General features: G+C 43.6%; 1 protein-coding gene across 7 annotated transcripts in view; it reads right to left on the bottom strand.

The window, feature by feature from the left end:
* The window catches only part of LOC138749300 (multiple C2 and transmembrane domain-containing protein 2-like), a 328465-nt gene that overhangs the window by 123697 nt on the left and 187583 nt on the right, over positions 1 to 17185 (bottom strand). For all 7 annotated transcript variants that reach the window (XR_011348548.1, XM_069910510.1, XM_069910511.1 and 4 more), the window contains one exon: positions 15534 to 15653. Coding sequence is in view for 6 of the 7 variants with exons in the window: in XM_069910510.1 (XP_069766611.1) it covers positions 15534 to 15653 (120 nt within the window). In the remaining variant the exon portion in view is untranslated. The remainder of the gene's footprint in view (positions 1 to 15533; positions 15654 to 17185) is intronic.

The raw sequence follows: 17185 nt of genomic DNA, 5'->3' as shown, positions 1-17185 counted from the left end.
CTTACGGCTTAAGAATTCTTTAAGGTGGAATGCGGGTTTGGGGGGTGGGGGCAGTTTGAAAACCACTAGCCTAACCCTTTGAGGGTTCAGAACCAGGGGTCGAGGAGGTGTGACTTGGATTCCCTGAGTTTGAGTTCACTGCTGGACTGGACAGGAGACCATATGTCCACAGAGGAGGGGGTGGGGGGGGGAAGCGCAAAAGGAAGTGGAACTGGAGAATGTAGCAGGACAATCGATGCCTCTAAAGGATCTCTCTATATTTTAATAGTAGCACCCGATTACAACCACCTCTTTCTGTGCCTTTCAAGAGTAAAATGAAAGGAGAAGCCTTTTAATGTACATGCGTCCATAACAATAAACAGATCTTGAATCTTGCCAGATTTCTCAGCACCAGTTAAATTTCTTCACTGGTTCACTTGGACATTGTGCACAATCACAAGGGAACCCCACAAGCCTCTGGCATGTGTGACTACAACATTCTGAGCCGGAGTAAAACCAGGGACTGCTTGACCATCAAAACTTCTGATAAATACGAAGAGATCAAGAAGACTGCATACGCAATCCACCTGGAGAGATAAACGGTGCCTCGGTCAATAAGGTGCAGCTGCGTTTAATTATTTCACCCAGTTATTATCTTTTTATTAGCCAACTACCTCAGATTGTCTCTGCTGCATTGAACCTCCAACGCTGCGCTCTGTTCTAACTATGAATGGCCCTCAACGAATCAGGCCAGCGTGATTCATGTGGCTGCACTGCCATCTGCTGAACTATGATGGTAAGTCAAAAGAGCCATTCGCAAAGGAGACCACAAGGTTCCATTCTGCCTCTCCCTGACAAGCGCTCCTGAAATTGACGTCCTCCAATTACAAATGCCTGCCCTTGAAGCGGAAATCCAAGCCAGCAAAAGGCAGTGTGGACTCTGACCTAACTTTCCAAGTCCATTCCCATGGCCGAGCAACTGTCATTCACCACAGCGACTGCAAAGAACTCATTCGTGCAGCCACGAGAGGTCACCATGATTTAACTGTATTAATTGTCCTTAAAAAAAATGGTAGGCACTTTCAGGTGTCCAATTGCCCTGCACGTAAAGCTGCACGTTTAGGCAATATGTGGCTGTTTTGAGGCCACCTGAATGTGCAGGAGGCGCTCTTGAGGCAAGCTATGTAACCCTCCTCCGAGAGGGATAATCAGCTCAGCTCAGTGGCTCCTCCAGCCACCTGAATGCAGCTAGCTGAAAGCAAATGTTAAAAGGTTCAGGCTGCTGATCACAGCTGACACTGAGTGTGCTCAGAGCCGCATCCTATGCAGCTGTGTCCTTCAGGTGGCCAGCGTTGCGCTCTAAATGCTGCCACCTGAACGGCAATTTAAAGGGCCGCTTCTGCTTCTTCAGACGCATTCTTAGCGTAGAATGCACCTGAAAAAGCCTACTGACTCCTGCCCTCAAAATTCTTCCCTCGCAAACAAATATCCATGTCCCTTTGGAAAGTTACCATTGTTTCCACTTCAACCTTTCATTCAGGAAGTGCAATACAGTGCTTCATCTCTGGCTGAGTCACAGCAAACTCTAAATTCAGGTTCTGGAGTGGTACAGGAGGTCATATTGAGAAAAAATGCAGGTGCCAGATACCAAAGTTGGCATGAACTTCGCTTGGATCTAAACAATATCCCACAGTTCATCTCAGCTTCAGTGATCAGAATGGAAGCACCACTTCAGGGGACACCAATACCCCTGAGCGTAAAGCCCTACAAAGGGTAGTGGACACAGCCCAGGACATCACAGGCAAAACCCTCCCCACCATCAAGAAGATCCACAGGGAACGCTGCTGTCGGTGGGGGGTGTGGGGGGGGGGAGGGGGGCAGCAGCGATCATCAAGGATCCACAGCAAGCGCTCTGTTCTTGGTGCTGCCATCAGGAAAGAGGTACAGGTGCCACAAGACCCATACCATCAGGTTCAGGAACAGCTGCTCCATCAGACTCCTCAACAACAGACTCACTTATTAGTTATTTAATAAATAAATAAGCAAACAGTAAATAAATAAATGATAAATAAAAATGGACTTATTTAAGGACTCCTACATTTTTTGTTGATTTTTTTTCCTCTTTCTCTGTGAATGTTGAGTCAGTAATTTGTGCACTGCCGCTAAGTCATAATTCTGCCGCGCCCACAGGGAAAAAAAAATCTCAGGGCTGTATGTAAAGTCATGGATGTTCTCTAGCAATAAATCTGAAATCTAAAGGCTGCCTAGTCACTATTCAGCTCTCAATGGGAGGGAGCAGTCTGGAGGTCACATTCTTATACCTTGAGGAAGGGCTCAAGCCCGAATCTTCACCTCCTCTGGACCCTGCGAGACCGGCTGAGTTCCTGCACCATTTCTGTGCATTTTTACTGCAATTTCAGTGTCTGTAGACTTTCATGTTTCACTCAAGAGGCCACATTCTGCCTCTCTTCAGCCTCTGCACCGACACCACTCTGTGGTCAGCTTGCCAATAATCTTTTTGTTTTAAACGCCTGATGATCAAGACTAATTTGTTTGTGGAGATTGATTTTGAGATATTAAGGGAATCACAGGGTTATAAGTTCAGTGCATGAAAAAGTGCTGAGGTAACAGATCAGCTGTGACCTTATTGAATGATGGAATAGCCACGGAGATCTGAATGGCCTCATGTTATGATGTTAATATTTCCCAGTTGCAGAGGATCAAGATCCAATAATCAGAATGCTGGAAGACTGTTTTCCTTGGCATCTTTCAATGCAATGGCCTTTAATCCCAGTACTGGAGATTATTAAGACACACTGAAACTAATCCGCCACTGGTCAAGACAAGTTTATCGTCATCAGATTCCACAAGTACAACCCGACGAAACAGCATTCTCTGGTCCTCGGTGCAAAAACACACAGACATACATCTGGACATAACACACATACAGACACACAATACATATGCAGGATGAGAATTCATGTACCGTACACAAATAAGCATTGTTTTGTAAATATGGGAGACTCGGATGCACTCCTTTTGAAGGCGTTTCACTATTCAGACCTGGCACATTCTCAGGATTCACAATTTGAATCCAAGGTAAAGCTACCCTGGTGTGGATTATGTTGATTATTTGCAGCTAAATTTGTGACTGAACTCGTCCTCCAGAGTCTTCAAGCTGGAGCTCACGTTCCACCAGAGTACAAAGTTCAAATTTATTCTCAAAGTACGTGCATGATATCACATACAACCCTGAGATTCTTTTTCCTGTGGGCGAGGCAGAATTACCATTTCTTGGTAGTGCAAAAAACTATATTCAAGAAGATATGTAAACAACCACCTACCTGACTGCAATACGGGGTGGGGGGGGAGGAAATCAATAAAGTGCAAAAGTTAAAGTCCTTAAGTGAATCCTTGATTAAGTTTGTTGTTGAGGACTCTGATGGTGGAAGGGTAGCAGCTGTTCCTGAACCTGGGGGTGTGAGTCTTATAGCACATATACCTTTCCAGATGGTAGCTGCTCTCTGACGGCAACCTTCCCAGCAGATGTTCTCGATGGTGCAGAGAGTTTTGCCTGTGATGTCCAGATCTACGACCACTATATTTTTCAGTGCTTTATGCTCAAGGGCATTGATCTCCCCATGCAATCAGCACACTTTCCACTGCACATGTGTAGAAATTTGCCAGGGTTTCCGTTGTCATTAACAAACCTCTGTAAACTCATGAGGAAGTAGGGGCAGTGACGTGTTGTCTTCATGATGCCATTATTGTGTTGGGTCCAGGAAAGACCCTCTGAGATCATGATTTACAAGAAATTAAATGTGCTCACCCTCTCCATCTCTGATTCCCCCAATGATCACTGGATCGTACACATCTGGTTTTCCCTTCCTGAAGTCATGGATCAGCTCCTTGGTTCTGGTGACATTGAGTGCGAGGTTGTTGTTGATGCACCATTCAGCCAAGTTTTCAATCTCCCTCCTGTATGCTGACTCCTTTATATACAGTCCACTACCATGGTATCGTCAGCAAATTTGAAGATGGTGTTGTTAAGGATCTGAATCATTATACCATGGCTGTCGCAGACTTTATCAGAACAGCTATGAGCCAGTGTCCACCCACCAAATAGTTCAAGGTCTTCCCCAACAGGAAGGTCTGGATGAACAATGAAATCCTGAACCTGCTGAAAGTCAGGTCATAGGCACCGTAGAGTTGGTCCTGTGAAATGGCCGAGCAGGTTCTAGTGTCATGGAGACTGACAAATGAACATCGGAATTTGGCAGTGACTCTTCACACCTCAGGAAATAAAAGAGACCGAGTTGGGCTCAGGATGTGCGCAGTCAGCCCCCATCTTGTTTGAGGACAAAGCTTATTTTGTCCGTGGGTGAGGTGCGCGGGGCTAAGTCCGTACACATCACACCAAATGCCAAACCATCTGAAAGAGGCCACTTTAAAAAGAGCTTCAGAGAAGACGGCCAGCAAGCAACGTGTTTCAAAGGTGAAGTGCTGGCAGCCCTGACAAACTCGTCCTCGATACAGCTGAAGAGTTTGCTGGCTGTCATTGGATTTTAAAGCTCAGAGCTCATTCCTTCAAATCACATCCCCACCCTTCCTAAAAAAAAAGTTAAACTTCAGAGAAATTGGTGTTAGTTTAAGACTCAAGTGGACGGTCGATTGTCCAATTTTTAATTATGCCTCTGCATCCAAGATTGCTTGGATTATCCAGAATTTAGAACACTGAGGTTAAGAAGCAAAGTTGGAAACAGCCCAAGGGAATTATTATCCAACTTTATCTTAGGACCAGATGAAAGGGAGAAGGAATTTGGATTTATTTAGAGCCTTCTTATGAAATGTCACTACCAACAAATATCGACTGTAACAACCAGCCTCTGCCTGGTGTTAAAAATACCAAGACACGCCTGAATTTGTAAGCATCCATCTCCACCTAAAAAAGGCAGCACGATTAGTGCAACATTAGCGCGATGCTGTTACAGTGCCAGCGATCGGGTCCAGGGTTTGAATCCCGTGCTGTCAGTAGGGAGCTTGTACGTTCTCCCCGTGTCTGCATGGGTTTCCTCCAGGTGCTCCGGTTTCCTCCCACCATTCAAAATGTACCAGGGTTTGTCAGTTTATAGAGCGTGATTGTCAGTTTATAGGACGTGAATGGAAAACACGGGCTCATGAGCCGAAAGGCTCTGTTACCATACTGAAGGAGTAATTTATTTTAAAATATAAAAAGTTAAAATTTAAAACGATGGGTCCAGAAAGGTAGGTGTGATTTCCAGATGCCTTTGGGATCAGACTCCTCAACAATAAGGGACTAATTTAAGGACTTACTTTTGCATTTTATTGGGGTTTTTTCCCCTCTGTGTATTGCACAGTTTGTTTACATTTCTTTACTTGATTACATGCGGAAAGTTTCTTTTTTGCATTCATTCTGCCTCGCCCGCGGGAAAAAAAGAATCTCAGGGTCGTTTGTGATGTACTTTGACAATAAATCTGAAAATCTGATGTTGAGAAAAGATATTTTGTTCCTTTCATACCACCGAGTGCAATCAGCAGCTGGCGTCACACATAGAGCAAGGCCAAGCCTGCATGTACAGAGCAAGGAAGCGTAGACTTGAGAGAAAGGTTTGTGGTTTGCTGGGTTCGGCAAACTATCCCCGAGTCCCACTTACGTTTTATGAACTGTCCGTCACTGAGGAATTACGAAGCCATAAAACAGAGCGGAGAAAATGCGATGACTGTATCCAGGAGCAGTTTTTGTTTCCTGCAATCCGTATTTAGCTTCTAAACTATTATTAAATGGCTAAAATTATCCATGTGGCACGTGTAATTCCTTCTGTCAAATCTCTGCCTTCTGTGCCCTTAATGTTGCCAAATTTCAACAAAGTTTTGCCTGAAACATTTTCGATGATCTTTCTATGGATTATGTGAATTAAATCTTTTGAAGTACTTCTGAAGCTCCTTTGCAACATAAAGTGTGAAGAAATTAAATAAAACAATGCAATTAATCCTTCAATCGTCTCTGGTTGCAAATGGGCTATTCTATTTCAAGAAAATCTATACAAATCCTCTTCAGTGCAGGTTTTGTTTTAGCAATACCTCGCCGCACAACTTTGCTGCATTAGCAAAACATCTGGAAAGGTTATGAAGTTAATGCCCCACCCCCCACCCCAAAAATCACAATTGCCCAGGTGAGAAGGAGATGCGTATGAGCGTTGCAGGAAGGATGCGATATGTTCGAGGTGTGCATGATGTGCATGGAGAGGGAAGGACATGAGAACATAGACCATAAGACTTGGACCATGATCCTGTTCTGGCCCAATCCTGGGACTCGCACTGGTGGAGGGACTTGCCTTACCTGGCTTCATTAGGGGATTTAAGGTGGTAGTCACCGAGGGAAGGTGGGCCAGCCATATAAATGCACAGTGCCAGTAACCCAGTAATAGTATACAGTGGTGTATCGCCAGTCTAGTATTATACTGTGAACATTTTGAGAGTAGGATACGGAGCGAGATTGGCCGATACCAGTGGGGGCAGGGGTAAGATGAGGAACAACGTAGGAGGCAGAAGATGGGAATAATGAAACTATAGGAGATCATGCAAGTTCCAAGGGCTTGACAAGAAATTCACAAGATGCATAAAGACAATGGGCATAAAGGTGAGAGGCATCCAAAAGACCTCGGGCAGTAAAACCTTGAGAAAATCATATTTGTGGCTGAAAAGCAATGTTGAGAAGCTCATGGGCAGTGGAGAAGCAGTCTGGAAAGCACTGGATGGGAAGCAGGAACATGGGCAGGACGTGGACTTTCAACCCCAATTTAGGCTCACTTATGCTCCATTCTGTTACAGTCCATACAAATAATATTAAAAAAATGATGTGATTTGGTGCAAACTTTCTGAAGAAAACATAAAAACATGGCTTCTCCGATTCTCCGTCCCAACACTGTTCCACATCTGGCCCCTATCCCCACTAGTGATGCTGAATCTAATTCTTCATCCCATTCTCCAAACTTTTGAAGCTCTGTGTGTTCACTTTATGAAGTTTTGAACTCAAAAGTCTTTGTGGTTCACCTGCACTTTGATATTAGTTTGTCAGTCAATGTGGCCCCAGCCATTCTAACTAACCCGATGAAGCAGTGGCATTCCTTGAAAACCCTTCTGTTAAAATCCAAAAGCTCACTGAGAATGCGTTGAAATGGCCCAGCTTTATCTGGCTGAGTTAAACACCAATCTGAGAGTTTTGTGTCCATCCAGAAATTCCGTCACTTCCTGATGAGAGTTCTTCTTGATTTTCAAATAACATCACTCTCCGTAGAACGTTCCTTTCGCAGGAAGTCCTAGGAGTGGCCATCACTGATCCCCAGATGACAGGACCACTAACAGGACCCTCATACTTGCCTTCTGAACTCCATCCACACCTCACTGTTCCAACTGTCCCAGCACAATGACCTCCCCAAGCCTCCTCAGCCCACAGCCCCAATCCCCTCAACCACATCCCCCATCCTCTAAGCACAGGCACCCTCTGCCTTCCACTATCCCGTCTCCCAGTAGAAGCTCCCATCTCCATCTTCCCCAGTTCTAATTGCAGCGCCACGATGCTGCGTCGGACCATGGGGGGGGTAAATTTCTCAGCTGCTGTCCTTGATCATAACTTTCCCATCCTGCCCTCATCGGCTCAACCCTCTGCTCTGATAAGGAGGAGAGGAGAGCAATCAACAAGAGAAACAGTGGAGAATAGGACAAGGGATGCAGAGGGCTGGGCGATGAAAACTCAGCAATAAGGGAAGCGAAGAACTGTAGGTTGCAGCAAGAGGGAAAATAAGTAGCACTTACGCCACAACTACTGGGTTTTAATATCACGATTCTTTTTCCATTGATCAATACTACAACCTTGGCAAATACTGTATATTGAATTACGCCTTCTACAAACAAGGCTGCTTTTATTTTTAGCGTAATAATCTGAGCCGTGCACAGTTACCATGGCGCTATGCTAAACCCAACCAAATGAAGCTGACTCAGATAATGGACATTTTCCCTCCAACCGGGCTAAATCATAGTGAATAATCTCCAGGGTCAGGAGGAGCAAAGTTTGCAGCAGAGAGCTGACCCAAACAGTGGTCTGTCTAAGTGGATGCACAATGGAGCTGGTGCAGAGGGCGCCTCTATTATTTTGGCTGCATTCACTGAAGATGAGTATGAAGAGCTCGAAAGGATCCACAGATTAAAATATGCAAATGAAACACGGGCAGAAAGCAGCATTCAAATCGCATTACACCGAAGCACAGAATGAAATGAAAATAAAATTTAGCAAGTTGAGCTCTTGTGCAAAGTTTTCTCAGCAGTTAAATTATCGCGAAAGCCCTTCTTATAACTGTCACCTGCAGTGAATATAATTACATCTTACCCACATCAAGCACACCCACATCCAACCACAATGAAAAGAGGCAGCTTTCCACAAGACCCGGCAAACAATGGGAAACAGAAAACCACCTGACATGCGTCTCAGGGAAAAAAAAAAGATCTGTGTGTCCGACTAACATAAGTGACAGCTTCAGAATGGAGTGACAATCAAACCTCAGTCGCTGAAGAGACAAGGCCACACTGTGTGGAATGCTAGGTACAAGGGGAGCACCACAGAGGGACCATGGTTCATTCAAGGTATCAGTCTGCCGAGACAATAAATTAGTGTTATTGCGTTCAATTAACGTTCAGGTTAACGTTGCCTTTTGACTGACAGTTGCGCAGGTCGTCTCCAATAGCTTACTGATGACAGGGAAGAGTATGTGGACAGTTAAATAAAAATGGACAAGATAAAGAAGTTGTTGGGGAAGCAGTAGTTTTGTATTGCGACTGCACTGAACAGTTTGGGCCTAACGGCATTGCTGAAGAAGCATTTCATACACTATAACAAGATGAGACCCTAAAAAACACAATAATACATCACATCTCCTTCAGTATGAATCTTTGCAATGTTCCTTATCAACACAGAACAAACACCATGCTGCTTAAATACTCCCAATTATTTGCAGTTATTTATAAAGGATGGGAGAGAGGTATGGAGGAAACTCCATCTTTGTTTCTGCAACTCACCGCCCCAACCACCATACACCATCCCTCCCCCCACCAAAAGCAATGTCATTGGCCTTCAGACGCTGAATCTGACCAGATCTGGCTGGAATTGCTTGCTGGGGTAATTATACAGAGCAGAATTAAACTGGCCAACGTGCGTCAGAAATTTCAATTTAGGTCAGCCATGACTTTTGGAATAACCGAGTGAAAATGGCAATGTGATCCCATCGAGCTTGGGTAATGCTGAAACTCTGATCTTCCTCAGTCCTACCACCCTCAGATTTCAGCTTTGATCTCTTCAATCATTCCTGGATTCAAGCAATCTTAATCTCTGGATTATCCTCCCCAAAACCTCGTTGCCTTTTCCTCATCCTCAAATTCAACCCCCATCGTGTAATCATTTGCTTTAAAAAATCGTAGCCCAGCATCAACCCTTGTTTAATTTGCACATCTGCGATGGGCTGGCTACATTATTGATGCTATGCAAATACAAGTTGTTGGAATTACAGTTGGCATGCCATTCTGCTTTTGACTCCTTACAATCAACTGTGATTTGGGTAATCTCACTGGGGTAGATTATGCCATGCTTCCAGGAATAAAAGAAACAACCCCTCCTAATAGGTTCAAAGATAGGTTGAAGATCAGGTGACTCAAGTGGACAAGGTGTCATATCTTCATTGGGCAGGGTATTGAGTGTAAAAGTATTGCACAAAGATCTGAGGAGGCCACACTTGGAGTACTTTTGGACACCTCAGCTCACCCAGCAAGAGGAAGGATATTAGGGTTGGAAGGGATGCCCAGGAGATTATCTGGATGTTGCTGAGATTGGAAGGTATAGAGCAGTGGTCTTCAGACTTTTTCTTTCCATTCACATACCACCTTAAGTGATCCCTATGCCATTGGTGCTCTGTGATTTAAGGTGGTATGTGAGTGGGAAGGGAAAGTTGAGAATCACTGTTTTAATCGTACCTAATTGACTCATCATGTGCACAGATTCAGAACTCCAAAGAAAATGGGCCAATGACAATTTTTCTCAAGCAAAATATTTCAGTAACAATTGGGTCAAGACCTTTCCTTCCCACCCACATCCCACCCTAAGTAATTCCTTACTAACCACAGAGGACCTATGGCATAGGGATTACTTAAAGTGGTTTGTGAGAGGAAAGAAAAAAGTTTGTATAGAGATATAAGAAGAAGTTGGATAAGATGAATCTATATTCCCTGGAGTGGAGATTGAGAGGTGACCTCAGAGAGGTTTATAAAATTATGCGTGGAATGCAGTCTTCTGCCCAGGGTAGACAATTCCAGAACTAGATGGCATTGGTGAGGGGGAAGATTTAAAAGGGAGCAGGAGGGAAATTTTGCTTCTCTCTTGGTGTAATCCATATCCAGAACGCATTCCACGAAGATGCTACAGAAAAGGGTACAATTAGAACATTCAAAAGACATTTGGTTAAGAAGGATGTGGGGGAAAAAAAAATGGACCTAAGCAGACAGGAAAATCGCACTGTACGAGAATACCAACTAGGTGGCCTTGGACAAGTTGGACCAAAGGGTCTATTCCGTGACTCTTGAACATTGTGAGCAGCTCAGTTGAGGTCCTCAGCACCTGGAATCTGCAGCCCACCTATTTGTGCTTAAATTTTCAGGCTGACCATTCGTCGCATAACTGATGTAACCAGCGTCCATGGCCAAACAGCAGGTGTCACACAGATGTGGAAGTCATTGAAACAGTCATCACCACATCTAAAGTCTCCGGTAAACTGGCACAAGCTCAATGGTTCTAAATGAGAACTCAGCTTAACATTCTTTAAAGTCAATTAGTACTACAGAATAATTAAAACATGAACAATTGCATTGCTGGAATAAATCAGACGTCCTTGCAGGGAACTGATTCTAGAGCTGCATTATGTTTCTTTGCCGATTACACATTTAATGTCTGTCACTTGTCATTAGATTCTGTTTCCAGGAAAACCCCTCATTTGAATTTAGGTTGCTTGCAAGGTTAGTAACGATAATAAAATAGGAGTTTTAAACATACACCAGAAGACTTCAGGGCATGAGATGAAGTAGAATCCATTACAGCTCGCTAAAATAAAACTAGCAGGCTTGCTAACAAAGGAAGGACAATGCAGAATCCCTCAAAGTGTTTAGAAACTGATGAAGCACAATTGAAATAATGTTGCATTGCAGAGAGAGAAAAAAAGGCAACAGCCCAGTGCAGTTCCCACAACAATCATGGTTATTATTCTCATATTAAGAACCACAGGCACGGTGAGGCATTTTCAGTGGATCTCAGGGTGGTATGTGATGTCAAGTATGGACTCTGACAATGTCAGGACAGTAGTGTAATAAACCACTTAGCAGCATTTATTGATCTTGTTGGAAAATTCTGAGGTATTGCCTACCAGTTAAACACTGAAAATACTGCAAACATTCAGCAAACCAGGTCACATCTGAAGGGAGGAAAGGGGAACAGAGGTGATGTTTAAGGTCGGAGATCCTTCTTCAGAATTGGAAAGAAAGACCAACTGATTTAACAACTGCAGCTGGACCCTGAATTCTAAGCTCATTCCTTTGTCATCTATCAATCTTACAGTCAACCGTTATGAAAACTCATCATATGATCACTATGAACATTCAAGCTGACTAAAGGCTTATTGAAAAATGTAAAAATGAAGTTGAAATTCTCCAGAGCAATCAATGAGACAAACTTGACAATTTGCAATCGAGATTATTCCACTGGCAAAAGAGCAGCTTTGCAAAATTATCCAATTTTGTGGTGGTACTGCCTTAGAGATAGTTTAGCATGTGGCATTGAGCTAGGAGTTGGAGGGTGTGGCCAGCTGAAGCAACATTCTAATGGATACGGTGTGCAAAGTGCTTGAATGGCTCGACGAGCACCAACTATGGTGAAGCTGAGTTTGTTTGCAGGACTTTACTTCCTGGTAGGGACATCCAAAGCTGTCGCTCCCAGAAAGGCTTGGGGATGCTGTGGGTGCATTTGATGTATTTGTGAAATATGAGCACCACCGTTGGGAGCTGACGATTCAGGGCAGGGACAGAGGGGGCTAGGAATCCAAGAAATGATAAATAAATTTAGCCGAAGGATGTACCGAGCACCTGATAGCATTTTGGATCGTTCAAGATGTTTGGCCTTCTGTGAAAAATAGGAGCATACCATTTGACAAGGCTATGTCTGTTCTCATCTTGGCCTCAGATGTACCTATCTCCTTGTCCTAGTTATAAAATTATAGACCATACGTTTAAGTATTTGAACCTGGGATGGCAATCCTTCAGGCTCCAGATACCGGGATAAAGAATACCAAAGATTCACAAACCTCAGGGTAGAATTTCTTCCTCATGTCCATATCAAATGCTGGTCCCCTTAATCAGAACCTATTCCCCACAGAATCTGTGTTTCAATTAAGTCAACTCCCATTCTTCTAAACTCCCCTGTTTGTTGGCTCAATCTGTTCAACTGTTTCTCACTCGACTATGTTACGCAGTGCCAAAATATTCATAGCCTCCGGAGCTTTAGCATTTGCTCATATACACAAACGTTGCACTAGTACTAAAGATTACAACCTACTTTCCCTCAAAATAGTTTATCTGTAACATTTCTGAATTCAAAGGTCAGGTACACCTGCTGGGGCCACTGAGTGACCCTCTGAACCAGAAGGCTATGGATTCCAGAGCCACATTAGAAATTGGTGTTAACACTCTGGGGAGCTCTGAGGGAGTTCAAGTGATATATTCCATTGGCCACCTACACTGTGCACTCTGCCCATGACCGGTCAAGCTACTGACTCACAACTGCACTGCCTGATTGCTGTCCACATCATCGGCAACAGTGATGTGTCAGCTTATGGAAAGGAGATTAGGAGCTTGCAGAATGGTGTGACAAAAGCCACCCGACAAGACAAAGAAGATTATTGTGGACTTCAGGAGGTGAAAGGTCGATCACTCATCAATTATTCTGTCGTGCAGAATACAACGTTCCTTGATGTGCCTTTTATGGCCGAACTATCCTGGACCCACAATGCCTTCTCAATAGTCAGGAAGGCGCAGGAGTGCCTGCACTCCATAAGGAGGTTGAGGAAGGCAACCCCATCTTCACACCTTTTTACCGGAGCACACTTGAGAGTGCCTTGTCTGAATGAATCACTGTGTGGGATGGTAGCTGCAAAGCATCAGACCAGAAGTCTCTGCAGACGATCATCTCAACAAACTAGAAAATCATTGGCATCTCCCTTCATTGATGACATTCCCTGGAGTGTTGCTTAAATAAGGCTCAAAAAATTATTGAGGATCCTTTCCATCCAGCCCACAGCATCTTTGACCCACCACCATCAAGGAGGAGGTCCAAGACCATTCAAAATTAGGACTGCTAGGCTGGACAAGAGCTATTTCTTGCAGGCTGTGAGATTGATGAACAGTATTCAGTAACAGAGTAAATCATTCCAAAATATTTATATATACAGTATATATATTTAAATTATATCTTTATATAATTGTATATATGTGCTTATTATGTGCTGTGTATTGTGGGTTTTTGTTTGTGTTCGGTGGTCACAGTTAGGTGATAATAAACTTGCACTTACACCAACATTTCAAATACGACCAAGAGAGTTTTCCTAACATCCTGGCCAATATTTAATTTTTGATCAACATTTTTTAAAAGTTATAACATTATTGCTATTTCATCTACACACAGTGGCATTCACGTAACACAAGGATTTCACTTCATATATATTTACCGTATAATACTTGTATGAAAGTCGATCTCATGTAAAAAAAAAAGTCGACCCCCGAATTTTGGCCAAAAAAATACGGAATTTTTCATATATTACATGTAGTCAACCCTAGTGTCTCAACTCGGCCCCAGCCTCCCGCAGTATGGAGCTCCCAACGGTTCCAACGTGGACATGCACCTCGGCCCAAGCCAATGACACAGATACTTACTGCGGTCCCAACCTCCCCCGTCGTATGACATGTGTTTTGATGCACAGACTCCTAACTATTAATTTAATTCATTGTGTTTTTTGTTCTTTATTCGTTCAGCGATCATTTGGACTTCTGATACTGATACGGTATTTTGGATTCCAGCGGGAATTTCAGCCTCTCAAAAATAGTATCCATGTAACAGTCGACCCCATAAATTTAACATAAAAAATGGTCTACAAAATTAAACTTTTACATGCATAATTGACTAGAAACCACCAATTTGGTTTCATCATTCTTCCAACTTGGGATCTGGTGGAGTAACTCATGGGCAAAAAATGTGACATGGAAGGCGAGAATGGGCACATCTTGGGTGAACATATTGTTGGGTTTATGGCAAGTATTACAACAAAGGGTCTATTTTGCCTGTGGGGTTTTGGAATGTGCCAGCTACCCGCTGACAACTTCCCCTTGTGGGTCATGTCCCATCCGGCAAGCTGCCGGATGCAAAATAGCTCAAGTTGCCGCAATTCACTGCCTCTGAGGTGGGGGCAACAAACAGCCCGCTCATCTATGCAGGGGGAGGTCAGGGGAAGTTTGCAAGACTCCGGTGACCCACCTCATTTGTGTGAGACCCCATCATTCCAACTCCTTCTACCTCTGTGAAAATAACTAAACATGGCAGGTTTCCATTCTCTTTGGCTGCAGCAAGTTGCAGAGGTGTGCATGTCCGAGGTGTCTCTCAAACAATGACTAGATGTCTGCAACTGGAACCCCACTTGCATTTTGCCACCAGCGGAACCAGACACTTGCCCTGGCTGCCTGGAAGGGCCAGCTAAGTCCACATTGGAAATCGGGCAATGACATTTATGAGCATCCTGTTCTGCCTTCACCAGTGAAAATCAATCCCCGTTTCTTCAAGGAAATGGAGAGCTTCAGGATAATGACAGTAATTCCCAAGGGTTCCAAATAATTCTCTTTTTTTTAAGCAGTTCATTCAAAAGCCATGTGAAACCCAGTTTTATAAAGAAGGAGGAAGTTTTGCATATTATCTTCATGAATCAAGGAACCATAAATATGTTTGTCATATAACAGAGGCCTGTTTTTGTACTGTAATATTCTTTGGTTCTATTGGATATAAAGTGATTTACAACAGGAAGATATTGTACCCAAACTAATAGGCAATTTTCCAATCAGGTCTTATTGCTCTGTATTTGATGCCATCGTCCCAATGCCATCGGTGCTCTGTGATTAATAAGCGATTACTTAAAAGTGGTATATGAGAGGAAAGTTTGAAAACCACTGTTCACATCATGCCTAATTGACTCGTTATGTGCATGGTTTCATCACTCCAAAGGAAATGAGCCAATGACATTTTTTTCTCAAACAAAATATTTCAGTAATAATCGAGTCTAGAGCAGTGGTTCTCAACCTTCCCTTCCCACTCAAATACCATCTTAAGTGATCCCTTACTGGTCTAACAGAACACAGAACTTCTTGTTAATTGGAAAACTAAACATTGGAATAAATTGACCTACCAGAAAGGCCAACAAACTTCTTTGAGCTGATTCCCACTCAAAACAGCTCTGGATGTAACGAACTGTACTCCATAACGTCCTGGTGATATTCCGTACTCGCCGAAGATTCCTTGTTAACACCTGCAAATGTCAATGAGAACATGGGGTTGTGCTTTTCAATAGTATTGGGGCTGTATTGTCCAACAGCAGCATCTTCCTTCACCAGCACCAATCAAGCAGCGTGAAGGGATTTACTTGCATAATAAGCACCACTAAGGAGGTAGACAGGAAGAGTTGGTGCAAACGTTTCTACAACCCCTTATTTTAACCCCCCTAATGGACGAAGTACTAAAATGACATCCCTCCCGCCTGTCGAAAATTCTTCCACATTCATCCCATATGATCAAGTTCTATTGTTGCAACTTGAGAATCTTCCTGTGTACAGCACAAACTGGCTATATTCCACAATGCCTCCACTTCAAAAACATTCCGTGCATTCACCAGGTCATCCGGAGAGGGGAGATACAGGTGCAGTTCTTCCTTTAATCACTGGAATGAAGCAGGTGGCAGTCTGGCTAACTTTCCCTCCTCTCTCTCCACCCTAAGACTGTCCCCGAACATGGGTGGGCCAGTTATGAATGTAGTAGCCAAGAAAAATGGCTGCTGCACTTGGGCTTCAAGGGTTCCAATCATTCCTCGTTTTCCTTCTCTACTCGTATTTTCTATCCTTGCAAAGAAAGCACCATTAGGATTTGCTTTCAAACAATCAACTCCAGTTCCAAGGAAAACCAGTTCTGGTCAGTAGTGAAGGCTACAAGTTTTACATTAAAAATTGCAACAAAAAACTTCACATTACCTCTTCCCTCAAACATAAGCAATGGCAAAGAGGCTCTTCGGGACTTGGAATTGACTCTCCAGATATAAAAGGAAGAGGAATTTGACAATTTTGAATCGTTCTGCGGAAACCAAACTAAATGGCACACTTTAATAAGGGTGTTAAGGCCCAAGGGTGTGCAACAGAAATGAACTGGAATGCTCTAAAAAATAGAACATACAAGGTGCATACAGGAGGCCAGACCACAATTGGTGGGGGGCGGGCGGGGGGGGGAGGGGAAGAAAGAGCATGACCGATCCTTGATTTGAGGTGGAAAAGGAAGAAAATAAGAAAGTAGAAAGAGGAACATGACCAAGGGAAATGGTGCAGACCCAGCTGTCAAGGTAACAATTACTTAGTTATCATTAACGTCGACCTCTCTGGTTTCTGCTAACCTACTCCCCGTTCTCTCACTCTTCCCCATCCCTCTTGACTTCTTTGCTCCACCCCACTTTCCTCACAGAGTCATCGCCCCCCCCCCCTTCCCCCTTCTTTGCGATATAAAATACAGTTCGACCTGTTGAGTTTCTCCAGGATTGCGTTTTTACTTCAATCACGGCGTCTGCAGACTTTGGTGTTTCACCCTTTTTTATTTTTATTACTTAAAATTACTGGCAATGACAATAAAAACAAAACTGAAACAGATAGGTGGGAGAGAAAACAAAACAATTGGTTACATCGAATGGTTAAGCAAAATGTCAAGGGCGACATGGTTAGCGTAGTGGTTAGTGCAACGCCGTTAATAGCGCCAGCAATCGGGACCAGGGTTCCAACCCCGTGCTACCTTCCCACCCTTCAA

This window comes from Narcine bancroftii, chromosome 14, assembly GCF_036971445.1.
Source record: "Narcine bancroftii isolate sNarBan1 chromosome 14, sNarBan1.hap1, whole genome shotgun sequence".
In the NCBI taxonomy this organism is placed as follows: domain Eukaryota; kingdom Metazoa; phylum Chordata; class Chondrichthyes; order Torpediniformes; family Narcinidae; genus Narcine; species Narcine bancroftii.
This window is presented reverse-complemented; position numbering and strand designations above follow the sequence as displayed.